The sequence below is a fragment of the Marmota monax genome, unplaced genomic scaffold (assembly GCF_021218885.2).
Source record: "Marmota monax isolate L192 unplaced genomic scaffold, Marmota_monax_Labrador192_F-V1.1 WCK01_AAM20220418_F8-fsc00062, whole genome shotgun sequence".
Taxonomy (NCBI): Eukaryota; Metazoa; Chordata; class Mammalia; order Rodentia; family Sciuridae; genus Marmota; species Marmota monax.
The window spans coordinates 11,637,505-11,658,217 of NW_026695221.1; the positions used below are offsets into that span (position 1 = coordinate 11,637,505).

General features: G+C 35.3%; 2 protein-coding genes across 2 annotated transcripts; both read left to right on the forward strand.

The window, feature by feature from the left end:
• Positions 1-7,565: 7,565 nt before the first annotated feature.
• LOC124085167 (olfactory receptor 8B3-like) lies at positions 7,566-8,504 on the forward strand. The gene has a single exon (XM_046432696.1). The coding sequence runs from the start codon at positions 7,572-7,574 to the stop codon at positions 8,502-8,504; it is 933 nt and encodes a 310-aa protein (XP_046288652.1). The 5' UTR covers positions 7,566-7,571.
• Positions 8,505-18,148: 9,644 nt separating this feature from the next.
• On the forward strand, positions 18,149-19,084 carry LOC124085175 (olfactory receptor 8B3-like). Its single transcript, XM_046432702.1, has one exon. It carries the CDS (start codon positions 18,155-18,157, stop codon positions 19,082-19,084), a length of 930 nt encoding a protein of 309 aa, XP_046288658.1. The 5' UTR covers positions 18,149-18,154.
• The last annotated feature ends 1,629 nt before the right edge of the window (positions 19,085-20,713 follow it).

Below are 20,713 nucleotides of genomic sequence, written 5' to 3' on the forward strand. Positions count from 1 at the left end.
ATTATGTCATCATTTGTAGATAAAAAGAGTTATTTAATAATAGAAAATAATGCACTACAAAATTTTCTTATATAGACAATGAACTGTTATAGGGACAAAGGAGGTGAGGCACTGAAGATAGCAGGAAACAGTTTTATTTGGCTGCAGCCAGGTTCAGAGGGCACAGCCTTTGCTGTAATCAATCAATCCCCTGAACCCCGAGTTCAGGGAGTTTCAGAGTTTTATACCCAGCATGTAAGGGGAGGGGCTCAGAAGTTCACAGTCTGCAGAAGTTCACATAAAAGCAGCTTTTTCTTTCACTGTTCTGGGCATGTTAACTCTCCCCTTTCTTTCCTCCCTCTGCCAGCTGTTTCCATGGGCCCATTTGTAACTTATCTTAAAAATGTAGACATCTCTGTGAAGCCCAGCTCAAGGCCAGAGGCCTTGTTTGCACATTTCTTCAAAGTACTATTCTGGATATGTTTGTGAAAAACTAGTAAGGGGGTGTCCAGCACCTTGAGTGCTGGTATCTTCTCGGCCAGTGGCCAAGTAGACAGGGCGACATGAAAATAGGAAGTTTATCTACAATGGACTCTTTTGCTGACAGTCCTAAAATTAGTCTGGGTGAAGAGGGTTTTTCTGTGGAGAAAGGGGATGCCACTTCAGAACTATACTATCACTACCTTGAATGAGTCTTGGCAATTACCTTTCAGCGGATGTATCCTAGTCAAAGGACAATGGTTTATTATCATTGTAACTGTGTGTGTGTGTGCAATAAGAATTAAACCTGGAATCTTATGCATGCTAAACATGTACTCTATTGCTGATCTATGCCCCTATCCATTGTTATTTTGTGTTTATACAAAGATAACATGATTTTTGAAAAGTTCTAAAAGGTTGGTTTATAAGAATAACGTCAGAAGACAATGATCCCAGTTAAGATCTTCTATTTTAATTTGACCATGATTATTGCTATTAATTCAGGAAGTATTTGCATTTATTATAATATTTATCTCATTATTACAGTGTGTTCAAAATTTTATTCCCTCATCAGATTCTGAATGCCTAGTGTCTACTTCTATTTTTTTTTTGTCTGCATGTCACAGTGCTTGATTAAAAAGAAAGCTTAACACTGTTTGGTTTGACTTTTTGCTTTAAAATACAACTCTTATTAAAGACACATTATCATCCCATAAAGATACAGAATGAACTCAGCAATAAAAGAGAATAAAATCATGGCATTTGCTGCTAAATGGGTGGAGTTAGAGAAGATAATGCTAAGTGAAGTTAGCCAATCCCACAAAACCAAATGCGGAATGCTTACTTTGATGTAAGGAGGCTGATTCATAGTGGGGTAGGGAGGGGGAGCATGGGAGGAATAGAGGTTGGAGGGGAAGGGAGAGGCCATGGGGTTATTAATGATGGTGGAATATGATGATCATTATTATCCAAAGTACATGAATGAAGCCACAAATTGGTATGAATATACGGTGTATACAACCAGAGGTATGAAAAATTGTGCTCTATATGCATAATAAGAATTGTAATGCATTCCGTTGTCATATAAAAATTTAAAAAAAGATGATAGAGACAAAATATAATCGGAAAAAAAGACACAGAATGAGATGTTGTTTGACATCCATATTTATAAACCATTTGTTCTTAACTAACAGGTGAAACGTGAGTCATAGGCAGCACATAACCTGTGGTCTGAGTACAATATTGTAGGCAGCAGCACAGCCTGGTGGAGAATGAATCAGCAAATAGGCTCAATTCTGACATCAATAGGCTCATTTTATGAGTCTAATTTCTAGTTTTGACTTTACACATATAGTTAACTTAATATTTTAATGATTCAATAATATTTATAGACAACACTATTTAAACTTAAGGGTAGAATTTTAATAAGTTAGTATTGTTTGGATATGAGGTGTTCCCCTCAAAGCTCCTATGTTAATGCAGAAATCTTCAGAGGTAAAATGATTAGATTATGAGAGCTGTAACCCAATCACCCAATCCTACTTTGAATGGATTGACTTGGTGGTAACTGTAGGCAGGTGGGGCATGGCTGGAGGAGATGGGTCACTGGGGCATGCCCGTCTCCCCTCCCTCTGTTTCCTACAATGAATGCAACAGTACTCCTCCACCTTGCCCTTCTGCCATGATGTTCTGCCTCACCTTGGCCAAGAGCAATGAACTTGGTCAAGCACAAACAGAACCTCTGGAACCATGAGCCAAAATAAACTCCCATTCATATACATGGCTCGTGTTGTGTATTTTGGTCATAGCAATGAAAAGCTGACTGACACAATAAGTAAGTTATATGTGAATTAATCTATGATTTAAATTTCGAACATGTAAGCTCATTTTACATTTTATTGAATGTTTAGAAATATTATATGGGTAACTTGGTAAAGATATGGATATTTTCTATACATCTTATTCTTCTATTTTATCATAGTTTCTCCATATGCACAATTTGAATTTTTTCTCTTACCACATATTAACATGTTAAAAGCACATTAAGTCTTTTTTTTTAGCATAAAAGCTTTGTTGCATTAAGTATAAAAGGCTTTAATATATTAAATAACATTTACTTGAAAGGGGACTATCCTAAGATTTACCTTTCAGGGAAAATATGACATTAAAAAATTCAGAAACTTAGTATTCGGTGCTCATGAAATGGTGCTTGCTTACCCATCAATTTTATTCCATCACCCAAAGGAATTGAAATATTTTCAGGTGGCTCTTTTTACATAGCACTCACATTTATTAATTAATGGAGGGTTTTTAGATGTTTCTCTCCAAGATTCTCTTTCTTTTCTTCCTCATGAATAAAGACTGGGAAAGCGCTTTCTAACCACCATAAAGCAGACAAAATAGCAAATGGGAAACAGGTGAAGGTATTGATCCATCCAGTCAGGTTTGATGTGGTACAGCTGGAACTAGTATCTGGTTGTGCTGGCAGATTTAGGCTCAGAAAGTGGCCCCTTGGAGGTCAATAGTAAGGAGTTCTGGTGTAAGAGCATAACATGGCTTTGGCAGGAGCAAGAACCATAAGATAAGCTAGTATTCCTGCTCTATTCAAATAGCTAAACAAAGAGGTTCCCCACCACCCAGAGAGAACTACAGAGCCTATTGTGTGAAAGAGGCCTTTGGGCTGCTGGTAGAGTTTGTGTTTCAGGTGCCCAGGAAGCACCAGGCTGAGCCTCAGGTGCTGTGTGGTCTACAGTTTAGCCTGTGCCCCATGAAATCAGACACTTCTCTCCATTTCTAGCTGGTGTGATCTCATAGTAAGCTGATACTCATATCACATCTTCTACAAATTAGGGCATCTGTGTTATTTTGAAGTGTATGAACAAGTGTCCCTGGGTTCAATCCTCAATATCAAAAACAAAAACCAAACCAAAACAAACAAGCAAAAAAATCAAAATACAAACACTTGTAGTAATAATTGGTGACACTTAAGGCATAAGACTTACATGAGGAATGAAGACTGCCTGCGATTGTACATGACTGTTGTCTTGTTAGTACTATGTATTCACCCCAACTTTAATTTTTTTGAGGTTTTAGAAAAAAATAGGTTGAATAAAATTCAGACTTTCTTTTATGGACACATTATAGTCCCATTCAAGTGTAAAACCATTCATCCAGCCCAGAATTATGCTTCTGATTGTACTGTGTGAAGGTTTGTGTATCTCTACTATTATCAATATTAGAACTTAAATAAATTTGATAAAAACAGTTTGATAAGAACAGTTGTTTTCTATAATGTATCCCAGCAAAACTTCTGAATAGCATACTGTTCAAAATTTTGGGGTACACAAAATTTTCAGATTTTAAATTTGACATTTTTCTTTTCTTTGCTTTTGTTCTGGTGGGGATGTGTGTGCCAGGGATTGAACCCAGGGGCACTTAACTACTGAGCCACATCCCACGCCCTTTATAATTTTTATTTTGAGACACAGTTTCACTAAGTTGCTTGGGGCCTCACTAAATTGCCAAGTCTGGCTTTGAACTTGTGATCCTTCTTCCTAAGCCTCCTGAGTCACTGGAATTATATGTGTGCACTGCCATACCCAGCTTGATGTTTTTCTTATAAAAAATGTATTTATAAATTTTTTTTATTACTTCCTTTCAGTTATACATAATATTAGGGATTTTAATATAATTATACAAGGAATGTAATTTGCTGTAATTCAGTCCCAAATACTTTCCCTTTCTCTCTCTTTCTCCCTCCCCTGTTCTGTTCCCCACTCTGCTGATTTTTCTATTTATAGTTTTTTTTTTAATTAGTGTCTTGTGTATATGCATGGAGGTGAGATTCACTGTGGTATATTCATATATGTACATAGGAAAGTTAGATTAGATTCAGTTTACCATTCTTTCCCCATCCCTCCTTCTTAACCTTCATTCCCCTTCCTCAACTCCACTGTTCTCTCTTCAATTTTACCTTTTGGTCAGGACCAAACTGCCCCCACCCCCGCGCCCCCATCATGTGGATCTGAGCTCTCACTTCTTACTACTATGATTGCAGGAGTCTGCTCTGTCCCTGCCTGGGTTCCCATGAAAGTTGTTAGCAGCAGTGAGCTAAGCACTTCCCAGGGTGGGTCTGCCACACTCTGCTTTCCTTGTTCTCTCTGTGTGGGGGTGGGTTTCATTAACTCCCAGCTAGTAGCGGTCCTTCTATAATTCCTTGCTATTTTATTTTTCTCGTAGAAATGTATGTGACCTGGAATTGTTTCACAGCTTTACCAGTTTTGGTTGTTAGGTGTTTTTTGTTTTCTGCCAATTTTTACCAATAGAATAACTACATTGTCATACAAAATAAAAAATAATAAATAAAACCATATAGTCATGCAAAGTTATGAAGTGGAAACTCATTTGGTATATAGGTTTAAATTTTTTTTTCATTAAGAAATACTTTAAATAGAGCAAAAGTTCACATTAGTTAGTACACAGTTCTGGACATGGCAACACATGAAGAAAAATACAAGATAATTCTCCATCCTCCTTTGTAAGTAAAACTTCCCAACCCTTAACTATGGGAATCCACTGATCTGCTTTCTTTTGCTCTGGTTTTGCCTTTTTCAGAATGGCATGTAAGTGGAATCATGCCAAATCTTATCTTTGACTACTCCTGGGTCATAAAGCTTTTATTTTTTATTGTCTTTTAAAAGTGTTAAAAGTTTAATGTTTACATTTATATCTATGATTCATTCTGTGGCAGTTTTGTTAACAGTCTAAGGCAGGTATTAAGGTTGGTTTTATTTATTTATTCTTTGTGGGCTATGTGAACATTTTATACAAAATGTCTTATTGCTTGAAAAGCTTGTAATTTCCTCATTAACTTGACTATGCACTATTGTCAAAAATCAATAGACAATTCTATATTTATATATAAGTTCAGTAGCACAGTTAAAACATTATCCCAGGCTCAAGAAAACTACCATCTTCCAATCTGTAGATTTGCCTATTCTGAACACTTCACATAAAGTATTTCTGACCATGTGTGGTGACTGGTGTAAAGGGTCAGAGGTCATTGCAGTTAAGAACTCTCTTCCTAAGCATGTGATAAGTATAGGAAAGATTATAAAGGATTTCAGTCAAGAATATAATTTCCACAAATATTTTAGGAGTTTCTTCTACATGTTCTACACTGTACTTAGCACCAGGAGATAAGTGGTAAGTAAGGTAAAATCATCTTTTCCTTACAGAACATATATAGTTTAGGGAAGAACAGGAGGAGGTAAAGGAGTAAAATCTCTGATGAGGGTTAAGATAGAGAATGTACTAGAATTTATGAGATCATGCATAATAAATGCTGATATTTGTTTACTATTTACTTGTGCCAGATATTATGCTAACCATTTGGCTTATGGTAGCTCATTTAATTGAAACAACTTATTGAATAAGTAGTTGTTATTATCATATTTTATAAATCATGGGTCTGAAATGCAGAGAGGTTAAGGTATTATAGTTAGAAAGACTGAGGGAGATTAAAACACAGGCTCTCACAGTCCCCACTCTTCTCTATAATGAGAAAATATTGATGAGCCTCATCACTGAAATTTTACATTTAAAGACTTAGTGGACCACTTAGGTAGAATTTTCCAGTAGGTATTTAGAAGCAAAAACATTTAATAGGAATGTTAGCCATTAAAAGATATTTTGATGCTATTCCAGGTAATCTAACACTTTAAGTGACTTAATGCAATCTTTGAAATTTTTCAGATGAAGAAATAAAGAAGTCTGGAGGCAGACCCTGTGGGAAATTCTACTTAGGATGGGGAAAAAGGAGAGTAAGAACACAAACAATATATTTCCCTACAGAATTCAAGATGGTGAAGAGATAGGAGTTCATTTTTGCCTCTGTCTTGGGGATGTATGATCTCTAGAGTGAAATGAAAATGACTAAAATAGCAAGTCCTCCAGGAACTAAACATAGATCATCATCCACAGTGTGAATACAATTCCCTTATTTCCCTTGTACATCTAGAATCTGTTCTTTGGCAAAGTAACTGAGCACAGTTCTACCTTGTTTATAACCAAGTACATTATGTCATGAAACTAAGATGTAGTCTTCTGTGTCTTACCAGGTAGCAATCAGGATAACAATAAAGACTTAATGGTTGCTGGAAAAGATTGAAAGTCATAACCATAAATTATGATCTGAAGCTCAGACACAGTTCAAGGACATATAAAAAATTAAACCTGGATCTTATCCTCCTAGAATCAAAGACACCTCAAATCTTGGAAATTACTTTTCCAAGAATACAGGGACAAATAACAAGGATAAGGAAGTGCTGAGGTCTGGATTAAGAAAGGTGAGTTCCTGAATTCCTGGTATGTTGATACTGTCCTTAACAACATATTTATAATTATGTCAAAATGGATTCTGTTGTCATGTATAACTAAAAAAAATGAGAAAATATAAGGCCCACACTCTAAACTATACTATTTCCTCTCAATTTTGCATATTCCTGAGATTCAAGTGAAATAGGTTGAAGGAAGTTCCTGAGGAGGCTTGAGCATGTCTATCAGTAGTTCCCTCTCCAGGGACAGCTCTCTCACTCTTCTAGATTCCTTCCTTCCCTCCCTCTGTCCCTCCCTTCTTATCTCTATCTCTATCTCTATGTATATGTCTATCTCTTCTTTTTCTCACATGGGTTATTAAATAATCTCTCCAGTTTTTGATTAGAAACAATGCTTTGAATTCTACCCCACCTGCCTTTAATGTCCATTAGAGGTCAGCACCAGGTTGCTTTAGGCTTCTGCCTCCAATTCATCTGGTGAGAGAAGGTGCCGGTGAGGAGAGAAAGGATGAGAAAAGAGATAAATTCTTCTTTCCAGGTCTACTCTTCTCCACCCTCCCTCCAACCCCGAATTCATGTTTGTACTTGATATCATTGCTCTTCTTGTTATAGGGTCAGTTAGTTGTGCTCTGCAAGGGCTGATTCTATGTGTTAGGTTGGGTTAGTCTCTGACATCCCCAGTGTATATCTGACACTTGGGGGAAGGAACAGTGTTTGAAGAGCTGGCTTGTCCTCTAATGTAGCTCTTTGTCCAGTGTCCATAGGCTCTCTTGAAGAATGTCTCCTGGAAATGGCTCTTTTGTGACTGAATTCATTCTGGCGGGGCTAACAGACTGGCCAGACCTCCAACTCCCTCTCTTCTTCCTATTTCTGGTAATGTATATGGTCACTGTGTTGGGAAATTTGAGTTTGATAACTCTAATTGGGCTGAATCCACATCTTCACACCCCCATGTACTTTTTCCTCTTTAACTTGTCCTTCATTGACCTCTGTTACTCTTCTGTCTTTACACCCAAAATGCTGATGAACTTTGTATTAAAGAAGAATATAATCTCCTACAGAGAATGCATGACCCAACTCTACTTTTACTGTTTTTTTGTGATTTCGGAATGCTATTTGTTGATGTCAATGGCCTATGATCGCTATGTAGCCATCTGCAGTCCACTGTTGTACAATTTAGCCATGTCCCCTAAGGTGTGCTCCAACCTTATGCTTGGTTCTTACTTGATGGCATTCTCTGGTGCCATGGCCCACACTGGATGCATGCTGAGGCTGACCTTCTGTGATGTGAACATCATCAACCACTATTTCTGTGACATCCTCCCTGTGATGCAGCTCTCCTGCACCAGCACCTATATCAATGAGCTGGAGGTTTTCATTGTGGCGGGCATCAACATCATTGTGCCCAGTCTCACCATCATTATTTCCTATGGCTTTATCATTTCCAGCATCCTCCGAATAAGCTCCACTGAGGGCAGGTCCAAAGCCTTCAGTACCTGCAGTTCCCACATAATTGCTGTCTCTCTGTTCTTTGGATCAGGTGCATTTATGTATCTTAAGCCATCTTCTGCTGGGTCGATGGATGAGGGCAAAATCTCCTCTGTCTTTTATACCAATGTTGTTCCCATGATGAACCCCTTGATCTACAGCTTGAGAAACAAAGATGTCAAAATTGCCCTGTGGAAAACCCTGAGCAGGAGAGAGTTTTGATCAGGTACTGTGTCTTTGTCCATGCAGTTGCAGAGTAGGGAGATTCTGTGTAATTAATTATACTATTTTAGTGTCAGCCTTTTTAATCTGTTTATTTTTACTTAGATAATTTTTATTGTACTTTTTAAAATCTAAAGTATTTTAATTTATTTAATTGACAGAAAACACTATGCAATTTTAACATGTATAGCATAATGGTTTGAAATCTAGATAGGTGACATAAAGATTAAATCTAGTCCTCTTTCTTTTTAATCAAGGTAAAGTAAATTTGTATTCTCTCAGTTTATTTTTTTAAGAGTGTGTTTTTCCCATTTTCACTATTCCTTTTGCTATTCACCATGCTTATTACTTAATCATAATGATGTTAAGAAAGAAATTCATCTTTGATTTTTATTTTTTCATTGTTACTATGGACTTTCTTTCTTTTTTTTTTCTTGATACCCTTAAAAACATGCATGAGGGCTGGGGATATAGCTCAGTTGGTAGAGTGCACAAGACCCTTGGTTCAATCCTCAGCACAAGAAAATCAAACAAATAAAACAACAACAAATATGTATTATGTGACACACACAAGCTCAATATTGTCTCTTTTTTACTTCCCTTTTTATTGCTAAAAGATGATAAATGGTCTACAGATGATAAAAAAAGTAACACTGGGATTTTTTCATTGTGTGTTGACTTTTTAATCTTCCACTTGTAACATGCCATTGGGAAACTGAACCAGAAAATGTGACTCTTCTCCCTGGGCATCCTCTGTCAGGCAGAAATGTCATAGTCATTGACATTGGAGGCTCTATAAATTCTCTCAATTGTAACCCATTTTATAGCTTTATCTGTGTTTTTCATTAAGCCTTATTGATACAGATTTCATAACTGGTACTTAGTAGATTGCTAACAAACACTTATCATGTGTACATGATATGAATGCTCAGAGAGGTTAATATTTACTAAAAATCTCATAGCTTCCTTGTGAAAAGCCTAGAATTTCTTATTTGTTTCTGATTTTAAGTATATTATTCTCTCTAGTATACTTTCTGTCTGCTTCATTTATTTTTATTTTAGAAAACATGAATATGAGAAAATATTTGTATTTTCAGAATTAATTGTGCTTTGTTCCTGGATTTTACAGAAATTTTTTTCTTGGTGCTTTATGTTTTAGTTTCTTTAGGATCATTTATTGTTGTGGTGACATTGGAACAGAGAAGGCATTTTAGAATAGCGCATTAGATGTATTTAATTTTTTTTAATAAAATGACTTCAGGATGTTGTATTCAGAGAACAGGATCTGAAACAGAGGGATCTGCATCCCAAAGCCCCCATTTCTCCTTTTAACAGGAGTCACAATAGGCACATATGCTTATATATTTCAACTTGCCATAAGCTGACTCTTAAAATTATCCCACATACTCTTACCTTTGACAGCCTGTCTTTACACCTTTTTTTCTCTGATTATTTCCCCACAAATAACAAGAAAGAATGTTGCTGGCTGGTTGTGGTTCAGTGGTAGAGCACTTGCCTAGCACAGGTGAGCCACTTGGTTTGATCCTCAGCACCACATAAAAATAAAATAAAGGTATTGTTCCACCTTTAACTAAAAAATATTTTAAAAAAGAATGTTGCCTATTATAAAGTTTATATTTCTGAAATCGAAACATTTCATATATATTCTAAGGCTCATCAAATGAAAGATTAGTTAGTGACTCTGTCAAGTTATCTCATGTAGTGATAAAATACATAAGAATAAATATATTTCTGATATGTTTACAAAGGATACTAAATAACACAAATGTTATTTATCTATTTAGCTGAATTTTATTTTAAAAAGGAAAACAATTTTATCAAAAGGAATGCTAAGAGGAATTAGCATTATTGTTAGAATTATTGTTAATGATTCTTCCTAAATCCCAGGTCAGCAGTAAGTTATTATATTCAATATCTTATCTAATCTCACAAGTGACCTTTGTAGATACCAGTATGAGTAGCCCACTCATATTATAGATCCACTCATAGTAGATTGCTTCTGTTCACCTCTTTTCCCAAAATATGTATTTCTGAGAATCTTGCAGTAGAGTGTGGCATGTGACAGTTCCAGAAATAGTGAATAGCCTCCCAGGGCCAAGATTTTGTGCCCTTTTCACATTCTCTTTATCTTTCTGTGAACTGGATGGAGATAATAATGGAACCTCACTTAGATCATGAAAGTGTAAGGAAAACCCAGGAAGTGTTTGCAATAGAATCATGATTGAAAAGGAAAGAATGGATGGAGTTACCAATAAGAATATGTATAAGGATCTGGGGTGCTGGCAATTAATTGCAGATCTGCATGGTGGTTATAAAATGTTCATTTCATGAAAATTTACTGAAGTACATAATTTTTATATGTGTTTATGTATTTATATATGTATTTATGCTAAATTTTATAATAAAATAAGACTATAAAACTTTTATTAGCACTCTACTTATATTGAACAATAAGCACATATTATGCAAACTTTAAGAATAAAGGCCCAAGTATATGAAAACAACCTAACAGAATGGTTCTGTAGAAACAGCAGAGACAAGGTAAAATTTCAAAATAATCTAGACTGATCCAGTGCAAAGACAATTCTTTTTCCTTAAGAAGGTAAAAAGACACCGATGTCTATTATAGGTGGAAAGTCAGTGTTCTTGTATAGATTTGTAGTGTTATATATCCTTATTTTTATATTTACAGTATGGTATATTTCTCATTCTATATATACAATTTTATTTTCTAAATCATTTCTTCTATCTTGATAAAGTATTTTCTCAATGAACTTCTTCAGATGTTATTTTGATACATCTTTTATTAAAATATTTTAGGAATATAGAAATATTTAGGCATAGTGAAAAGACTGCTTCAATGACTAGAACTGTTATAGAACAAAATAAAAAAATCAAAATCAGGTGTTAATGCTGTATTTTAAGTTCATAGGTGATTGTGCAATTAGTAACTTTGTATTGAGCCACAGAATATTTGGCTAGAGCATTTTAGGTTTTATTTTTCTGGGTAAGCCTTGTTCCTGGGAGACCAAAGTACACATGAAACTGAAGGTGAAAGTCAAATATATTCAGTTAGTGAAAGTGAGAGAGAACAATTGGTTGACCCTTGGTCTTCATATGCATTTATTTATAATGTGATCATGGGTTTTCAATTTCTATAATATGTCACAATATATAAATTTGAATGGGATAAGAAAAAATAGTTTGATTTACAAAAAATGATGGATAAATATGATGACCTAAAATGTGGTGAAAATAAATATTTTCATAATTACTGCTAGGAATGACAAAGAACAAATGAAAGAAAATACTAGAACTAGAAAGAGTGAATGATGTAAAAAGAGCCAAGGATAAGCACTTGCTTCACAATATATTTACTTAAGTGGTGTAAGTCAATTAAGTATTTAATTTTTCCCTTTGGTTATGAATATCTAATTGTTCCAGCCTCATTTTTGAAGAGCCTGACATTCCTTGAATAAATTGCCTTTGTACTTCTGTAAAAATCGACTGACTCTCTCTCTCTCTCTATATATATATATATGTGTTTGTGTGTGTGTGTGTGTGTGTACATCTTGGAATCTATACTAATCTATTGGTTTATCCTTTTAGCAATACCACACAATATCATTATTGTAGAATCACAATGAGTCATAAAATAAATTAACATGAATTGTCATTTGAAAAATTATTTTGATTATTCTTTTTTTCTTAGGCTTTTTCAGAATCAGCTTTCTATAAAACATCCTGCTTTAAACTTAATGTAATTGCTTAAAAGGTATGCATCATTTTAGAGATGATGAACACCTTAGTAATACTGAATCTTTTAATCAATATACCAGTGTGTCTGTCTTTATGTCTTCTAATTTTCATAGCGTAATATTGAACTCATATCTGTGGTTTTGGTAAAATTCCTTATGAGTTCTAGGAGTGTTATCTTTTTATATGTTAGGATATTTTTATGTTGACATTGTGTTATCATGCCACTTATAAATTTTAAAGTGTTATCTTTGTGTTCCAAAGACCTGCCATTTATTCATTCATTTATTTATTTATTTTACCTATTGCATTATGTAAGATTTCTAGTACTGTATCAAAGGCAATAGTAAAAGTGGAAATTCTTGCCTTTTTTAAAGTTCACATAAAGATTCATTATTTATTTACCCTTATGTATAGTATTTAAAAGCAATCAGTATATCTTTGTTTCAGCTTCATTGCCATTCTCATGAGTATCACTTAAAAGACTTAATTCTTGCTTGTTAATTGTTGAGGAAAAATAAAGTGGTATTGAAATGCTTATAAACTGTAATTTTCCTTTTGTGATCACTCAGAGCACAAAGAGTAAAGGTGGGGAGGAAAGAGGAAAAGTTTTTTCATCTTTTCTGAACTACTCTTTGAAAGAATTGCTTCCATTATATTTTAACATTCAAACACTACAGTGATTCTCATAGTGAGAGAAGAGGAAATAAAAATAAGTAAATAGCAAAATAATTACCATGATGTTTTAATTCATAATATTTTCTGTAGCTTTTAATTTTAGGCATATATATATATATATATATATATATATATATATATATATATATATATATTTGGGGAACTCAATTTCATCAAAAAATATCTTAAGAGCCTTCATTTAGTATGTTCTGTAATCTTTATCTGTTAATTTAATTAAATCTCGATTGGTTAAGTTAAAAGTTCCCATCAGAGGGAGCTCTTGACTTAGATTACCACAGAAACATTCATTTTCAAATGAGAAAATTTCCATTCCATGATAGGGACCTATTTAGATTACACAACTATATTTCTTAATCCATAAGATGATTAACATAAATTTCCTTTTCACGTTGCAGTAGTTTAGGCACAGAAGATAATTCTTATTTTTATAGAAATTGGGATTTTTAAAAGGTTATTTTTCCCTGAAGACCCAATGTTCCTTTTGTTATTTGCCACAAATTATATTCTAAAACATGTAGAGAATTTATGATCTAAAAAGTTGTCATAGGCAACATTCTCCTGTAAGAAATAATTATATGTATAGACATTAGGACACAGAAAGTGTCCTGGCACTCCCACAATATAAGAATAGATGCAATATTGAATAAATTGCTTTATTCAATATAATTATTTAATATGATTACATATAATTATTTATTTCCTGTACAGAATTTCTATGCACTTGATCTGTTCAGAATTCCAAATTAGTAAGTTTTGTGGAAGATAAAAGAGATCTCTTTGCTGAGATCCCCATAGTATAACTACAAAAACGTACAATATGCACAAAAGTATTAAGAGGAATGAATTAAATTGTATCACTATAAAAATCATCAAGTCATCTATAAAGACATGAGAGAAATAAGAAAAGTACAAAAACTGACTGAAAAAATTAGCAAATTATTGAGTAAATTCTTACTTATCAATAATTAATTTAAATGTAAATAAATTAAACTCCCAATGAAAAGATATACAATGACTAAATGGACAAAAATAAAATCAAGATACAATTACATACTATCTACAATAAAGTCACTTTAGATTTTAATGAAGTGGTAGAGAAAACAATTCCATACAAATGAAAACTAAAAGAGAACAGGAGTGGTTATACTTACATGAGACAAAACACACTTTAGTCAGGAAGTGTCACAAAAGTTAAAGAAGGCCATTATATAATGACAAAAATGTCAAGTCAACAAGAATATATAATAATTGCAAATATATGCATCCAACACCAAGTCACCTATGTATATAAAGCAAATATTGTCAGATCTGAAAGGAGAAATAGACACCAATATAATAACAGGACACTTTATTTTCCAGTCTCTCCAGTGTATATATTATTCATACCAAAAGTTAACAAAGAACAACTCAGTTGAACAACATTATAGAACTAATGTGTCCAATAGACATAAGGCGAACTTTCCACCAAACAACAGAATTCATGTTTTTCTAAAACTTGAATAGAACATTCTCCAGAATAGATTGCATGCTAGGTCACCAATCATGTTTTAACAAATTAAGATTAATATGACTTTCAACATCAAAAAATTAGAAATTCAGATTCATGGAAATGAATCAATATATTCTAATATATTCTTGGGTAAACATTGGGAAATCAAAACAGAATTTAAAATGTATCTTTATATCTGCCTTCCTACATTTGTTAATGTACTGTTCACAATAACCAAGACATAGAATCAATGTATGTGTCCATCAATGGATGAATGAATACAGAAAATATGGCACACATGCATGGTAGAATATCATTCAACAATAAAAAAGCTGATATATTTTGTGGTAACATATATGAAAGTGGAGGACATCATGTTAAGTGAAATAAAACAGATACGGAAGGATAAATGCTAGATGATCTCACCCATGTGTGTAATTTAAAGAAGCGGATCTATAGTAGTGGGGAGGAAAGAATGAACAGTATATGAAGGAAGAGGAATGATGAGAAGTCTGTCAACAGGTGCAAAGATAAGCAGGAGGAAGAAAATGTGTTGGTGTTCTACTATACAAAGGATCAATAATAATGCATTGCACACTTCAAAATAACTAGAAGAGAGGCTTATCAGTGTTTCACCAGAAAGAAACAACAAATGTTTGAAGTGATGAACATGATAATTACCGTGGTTTGATCATTAACAATTCATGTATCAAAATACCACATTATACCCCATAAATTTGTATAATAATTATGTGTTGATTAAAAATGAAAAACACTAAAATAAACCTCTAGACAAACAAAAATGAAAATACATCATACCCAAACTTATATAATGCACTAAAAACTCCTAGGAGGGGAAGTTCATAGTAGCGCTAAGTTTGAAAAGAAGGATCTCAAACAACTTAAACTTCCCAAGCCAAGGAACTAAAAAAAGACAAAAATAATGTGTTTATTAAACCCAAAGTCAGCAAAAGGAAGGAAATAATCACATAAGTCAAGTACAGAGTATAAAAACAATAGAAGAAAAGTGCGTATTTTTTGTAGAACAAAAGCTAAATTGAGAAACCCTTAGACTAAGAAGGGTAGAAGAGAGACTGGAGAGAGAGAACTCTTCTGTCCTTATGATGTTTTGATTTGCCCTTGAAAGCAACATAATGCTGCCCTCATAAAATGAATTCAGAAGTGTTCTGTTATGGTTTGGATGGGAGGCATCTGCCAAAATCTTATGTGCAAGAAGTTTCAGAGGAGGAACGATTGGATTATAAGGGTCTTAATACAATCTGTGATTTAATCCCCTGATAGTGATTAACTGAGTGGTAACTGAAGTGGTGGGGGTGTGGCTGCAGGAGGTGGGAAAGGGATATTGCTGGAGGGATATATCCCTCTCTAGTGAGTGGAATCTCTCTGCTTCCTGCTCAGGATGTTACCTGCTTCCCTCTGCCATACTTTCGCACCCTGACATTCATCCTTGCCTCACGAGCCTGAAGAAATGGAGCCTGCCTTCTATGGACTAACACCTCTGAAGCCATGAGCCCTCAAATAAACTTTTCCTCCACTACAGTTAGACTGAAATTTGTTCCCTCTACTTTAGCTATTTGCAAGAATCTGAGAAGAATTGGTATTAGTTATTCTTTAAAATATGTGGTGGAATTCATCAGATTTCTTTCTTTTTCATGGTTGTCCACTGTTCAGAATATGCTGGGCTTTCAGTTCTCTGAAACAAGCCATACAGTGCTAATTTTTCTGGTCGCCTAGAGATAAACTGGGTCATTGGACTTAGGATACATGACTTTTCCTCGTTAGGGAAATGCTGGGATCTGGGATTTTCTTGTGCTACAGCTTTGATGAATCTTGAGGAGGAGCTTTGATGATGACCAGTCTAATCCACTGTCTCTGTTATAAAGGACCTGAGCAGCAGGAGACCTGTGTCCCTTAAGCACTTCAAGTAGCCAGACCTCTGGGGAGCGCCCAGAAAATGTGTGGCATTGAAAGTGTAGTGTACATCTTCCTTCCTTAGGGAGAAGCTGGGAGTTTTCAACTCCTATCTTTGTGCAGAGCTGAGGAAAACCACTAAACCACTCTGTCTATTCTCACTGGCACACAGTGATCAGAGTATGTCATGTCCTGTGCCCAGTGAGCGCTATGAGACCAGCTAGAGAAAATCCAGTTCTCTGCATAACTTGCAAAAAAGGTGGAGACATGAATGTATGCTACACCTCATTCCCTTCTCAGAGAAAAGTTTTGCCCCAATTCTATGGTGCTGTTCCAGGAATAGGGGTGATGGCAAGAGGGTAACTTGTATTCCTTCCAGATTCAATGGGATTGATTTCATGCTAGAGTGGTGTGTAGGAGCAACATAACTAGTTTTTTATATTCTCCCAAATGGAATCTGTCCAGAAATGCTTTTGAATTGCTGTGTCTGTGGAGGAAGGAGGACTTACTGTTCTACCATTTTGCTGACTGAGAAATGAAAGGCTCTGTCTGAGGCTTATGTGCAATTGCTAGAGTGAAAGGGAAGTTTGAGTAAAACATTGAGTCCCTAAGGATACATTATGGCCCAGGGTGTAACTACAATCCTCTTATTTTCCTATTACATTCATGTTCCCTGGAGAAGACACTGAGCAATCTTCAACTGTGCTTATAAGCAGTTCCCTTACATCATTAAACTCACCTTAAATCTATGTCTTATCAAAGGGTAAAAGTGATAATGATAACTCTTTTCTCTGCTGCTTGAGAGGACTTAAAGTTATAATCATAACTTCAATTGTGTAGTTTAGAAAGATCTCCAGGACATATTGGAAATAAAGTCCTGGTTGCAATTTCCCTTGGGGAACCACCAAGGTAAGGTAAGTAAAACAATAAAGAAAACCAAGGTTTTCTGACCTTAGAAGTGTGAGTTTCTGAGTTCTAGTTGTACTAATATCTTCCTAAAATATAAAATAGTCCTCTTTATTTTCCATTATTGCATGGACTTGAGATTCCTGTGAATGTTGTACGATAATCTGTTAAAAGGGGGAGCGAGAGTGCTCAGAGACATGAGGAAGCTCAGGGAATGCAGACTTCATTCAGTATTTCTTTCTTCTTCTTCTAGATTTATGACTTTTTATTTTCTTGTGTGTGTGCGTGTGTGTGTGTGTGTGTGTGTGTGTGTGAGAGAGAGAGAGAGAGAGAGAGAGAGAGAGAGAGAGAGAGAGATATGGGACAGTAACTAAATCATTTCTAGACCTCTCTTTTGATTTTGATTAGAAATAATATTTTAGTTCCCACTGCATGAGAGTTCAATCTGTGTGAGAGGCCAGCAACAGGTTGCAAAGTTGTCTTCCTCCAACTTTATTGGTGAGGGAGAAATGATGATCTGAGGGAAAGATAATTGTGTCCTGAGTCATCTATTTTTTTCCTTAGAACCTGATTTTTCAGCCCTCGTATTTGCACACACGGCAGCACTGGCATTCACTCTGTAGGGGAGATGTTTCTGCTATACTTACTTTGTTCAGATTCTAATAAGGGGAAGAAAGTGTCACTCAGCGTCATAATAATAATAATAAAGGCTGATTCTGTGCATCCACCTTAGGCTAGTTTCAGTCAATTCCAGTGATGTCCCAAATTGTGTAAAAAATATTCTGGAAAGAGGTTGTCCTCTAATGTAACCCATTTTCCCTGTATCCACAGATTCCTATAAAGAAGAATGGCTCATGGAAATGGCTCTTTTGTGACTGAGTTTATTCTGGTGGGGCTAACAGACCAGCCAGACCTCCAAGTCCCCCTGTTCATCCTCTTTCTAATAATATATATGGTCACTGTATTGGGAAATTTGAGTTTGATAACTCTAATTGGGCTGAATTCACATCTTCACACCCCAATGTACTTTTTCCTCTTTAACTTGTCCTTTATTGATCTCTGTTACTCTTCTGTCTTTACACCCAAAATGCTGATGAACTTTGTATTAAAGAAGAATATTATCTCCTACAGAGGATGCATGACCCAGCTTTACTTTTTCAGTTTTTTTTCTATTTCTGAGTGCTATGTGCTGACATCAATGGCCTATGACCGCTATGTAGCCATCTGTAATCCACTTTTGTACAACTTATCCATGTCTCCTAAGGTGTGCTCCAACCTTATGCTTGGTTCTTACTTGATGGCATTCTCTGGTGCCATGGCCCACACTGGATTCATGCTGAGACTGACCTTCTGTGATGTGAACATCATCAACCACTATTTCTGTGACATCCTCCCTGTGATGCAGCTCTCCTGCACCAGCACCTATATCAGTGAGCTGGAGGTTTTCATTGTGGTGGGCATCAACATCATTGTGCCCAGTCTCACCATCATTATTTCCTATGGCTTTATCATTTCCAGCATCCTCCGAATAAGCTCCACTGAGGGCAGGTCCAAAGCCTTCAGTACCTGCAGTTCCCACATAATTGCTGTCTCTCTGTTCTTTGGATCAGGCGCATTTATGTATCTTAAGCCATCTTCTGCTGTGTCAATGGATGAAGGAAAAATCTCTTCTGTCTTTTACACCAATACAGTTCCTTTGATGAACCCTTTGATCTACAGCTTGAGGAACAAAGATGTTCAAGGTGCCCTGAAGAAAACCCTGATGAGGAGAAATTGATGATCAGAAACACCATCTTTGTCTGCATGTAATTCTACAGTTCATTAATAGTTCATTATACTGAATTATAAAAATTTTAATGGCAGACTTCTTATCCCATTACTTTCTTTTCTTTTTTTGGCTAGCAAAGGAGAAACACAAGGGACTTCTGACCTAAAAGCTTTGATTCTCCCCCATGAACAGGAACAGTGGGCTTTTAAAGAGGTGATTCGAAGGCCATATTCCACATGTTTTCTGTTGGAGTTGTAATTCACTTGGTAATTTGGGAGATTGTCATTTCTGAGATCTTATGGTATCATTTCCAAGGTCTGGATTACTTTGTTCCCATGGTGAATGTGTATTAAAGAACAGAAAAATCTGTCTAAAATGGGGAAGAAAGGTAATCCTGTTCCCATGAGATTAAGGAGGGGAGAGATTAAGGAGGAAGAGAAAGATACATGTCCATTTTAAAAATAAGTTGCAGTGGCACAGCAGCAAGGGCTATATTCAAAGCACAAAGTGGACCACTGTTACATTTCCCCGCTGTCAATTCCTACATTCTATTTCTATGGACAAATGGGAGACAACATTTCCAAGCAGCTTCCTGCTGGAGCAGGAGTGAAGTTGGCAGAAGTAATCCAAAATCCTTGCTCTCTTTCAGATAGGGCTTGGACAGTTAAGGGTATTCAGCATTGGAGCAGTCCAGAGGTCCACACTGGGAGATGGCAAGTGACTGGACAAGGCATACATAGGGCAGGTTGTCCCATTACAGTCTTATCATGGTGAAAAAATTTGAGTTTTCTCTCAGTAATTTCCACTTTTTATAAAGAATGTCTTCCTTTTCATAGCATTTGCATAATTCCTTTATTCTCACTTTTTTCCCCTGAATAACTACTTTAGGGAAGAAATTTGTGCTTTTTAAATATTATTTTCAACTTTATTTTTTTTCTGATGTAAAGATGTCAATGATGTAATAATGTCAGATCAAGTAATGCAAGGGTTACATCATGTCATGTGGGAGGTGGACCTTTTTCACTTGCCATTAGAAGCATGCGTCAGGCAGCATGTTTCTATTATCATAATTATTTCTTCCTCTGGGAAAGATCTCCTTTCAGTACCAGAAATATAAGGTCCTACAGATGGTCTACTAGTGCACATTTTGCACACTATGCACTCTTTTAATGAAGAGTTTTCTTATTTATTTGTTAAGTTAATACAACATATAACAGAACATCAGTATGTATTTATTGCATGGATGCTAAAGTGAACCTCAGAGTGATTTACTTAATGATCTACTTAAAGTTACACGGCATCTTAAAGAAAACTCCAGATTAAACACTTGGCCTTCTGATTTCAAGTCTACAACTTTTCTACGATACTTTATCATTTTTTTTGTTGTTTAGTAAACACAGGATATGACAATAAATTCCTGCTTTTCAAGTTGGCTATGCTTTGTTTCAGTTTAACATGAGTTTCTTTTAGAATAGTTATTACCTTTTCATTGTTCATTTGTTTAAGGAAAATGATTTGATGTGTCTTTTCATTGAGAAACAGTAGGCATTTTGGGTCAGTATGATTGTGAGATGATTTGCTACAATAGGGAATTTAAACTTTGAAAGAAACTTTTGATGAAATAAGCCAAATTGTAAC

Excerpts from the sequence above, each read along its gene's own strand:
- LOC124085175 (XM_046432702.1), top strand. The coding sequence starts at position 18,155 with ATGGCTCATGGAAATGGCTCTTTTGTGACTGAGTTTATTCTGGTGGGG.
- LOC124085167 (XM_046432696.1), top strand. The coding sequence starts at position 7,572 with ATGTCTCCTGGAAATGGCTCTTTTGTGACTGAATTCATTCTGGCGGGG.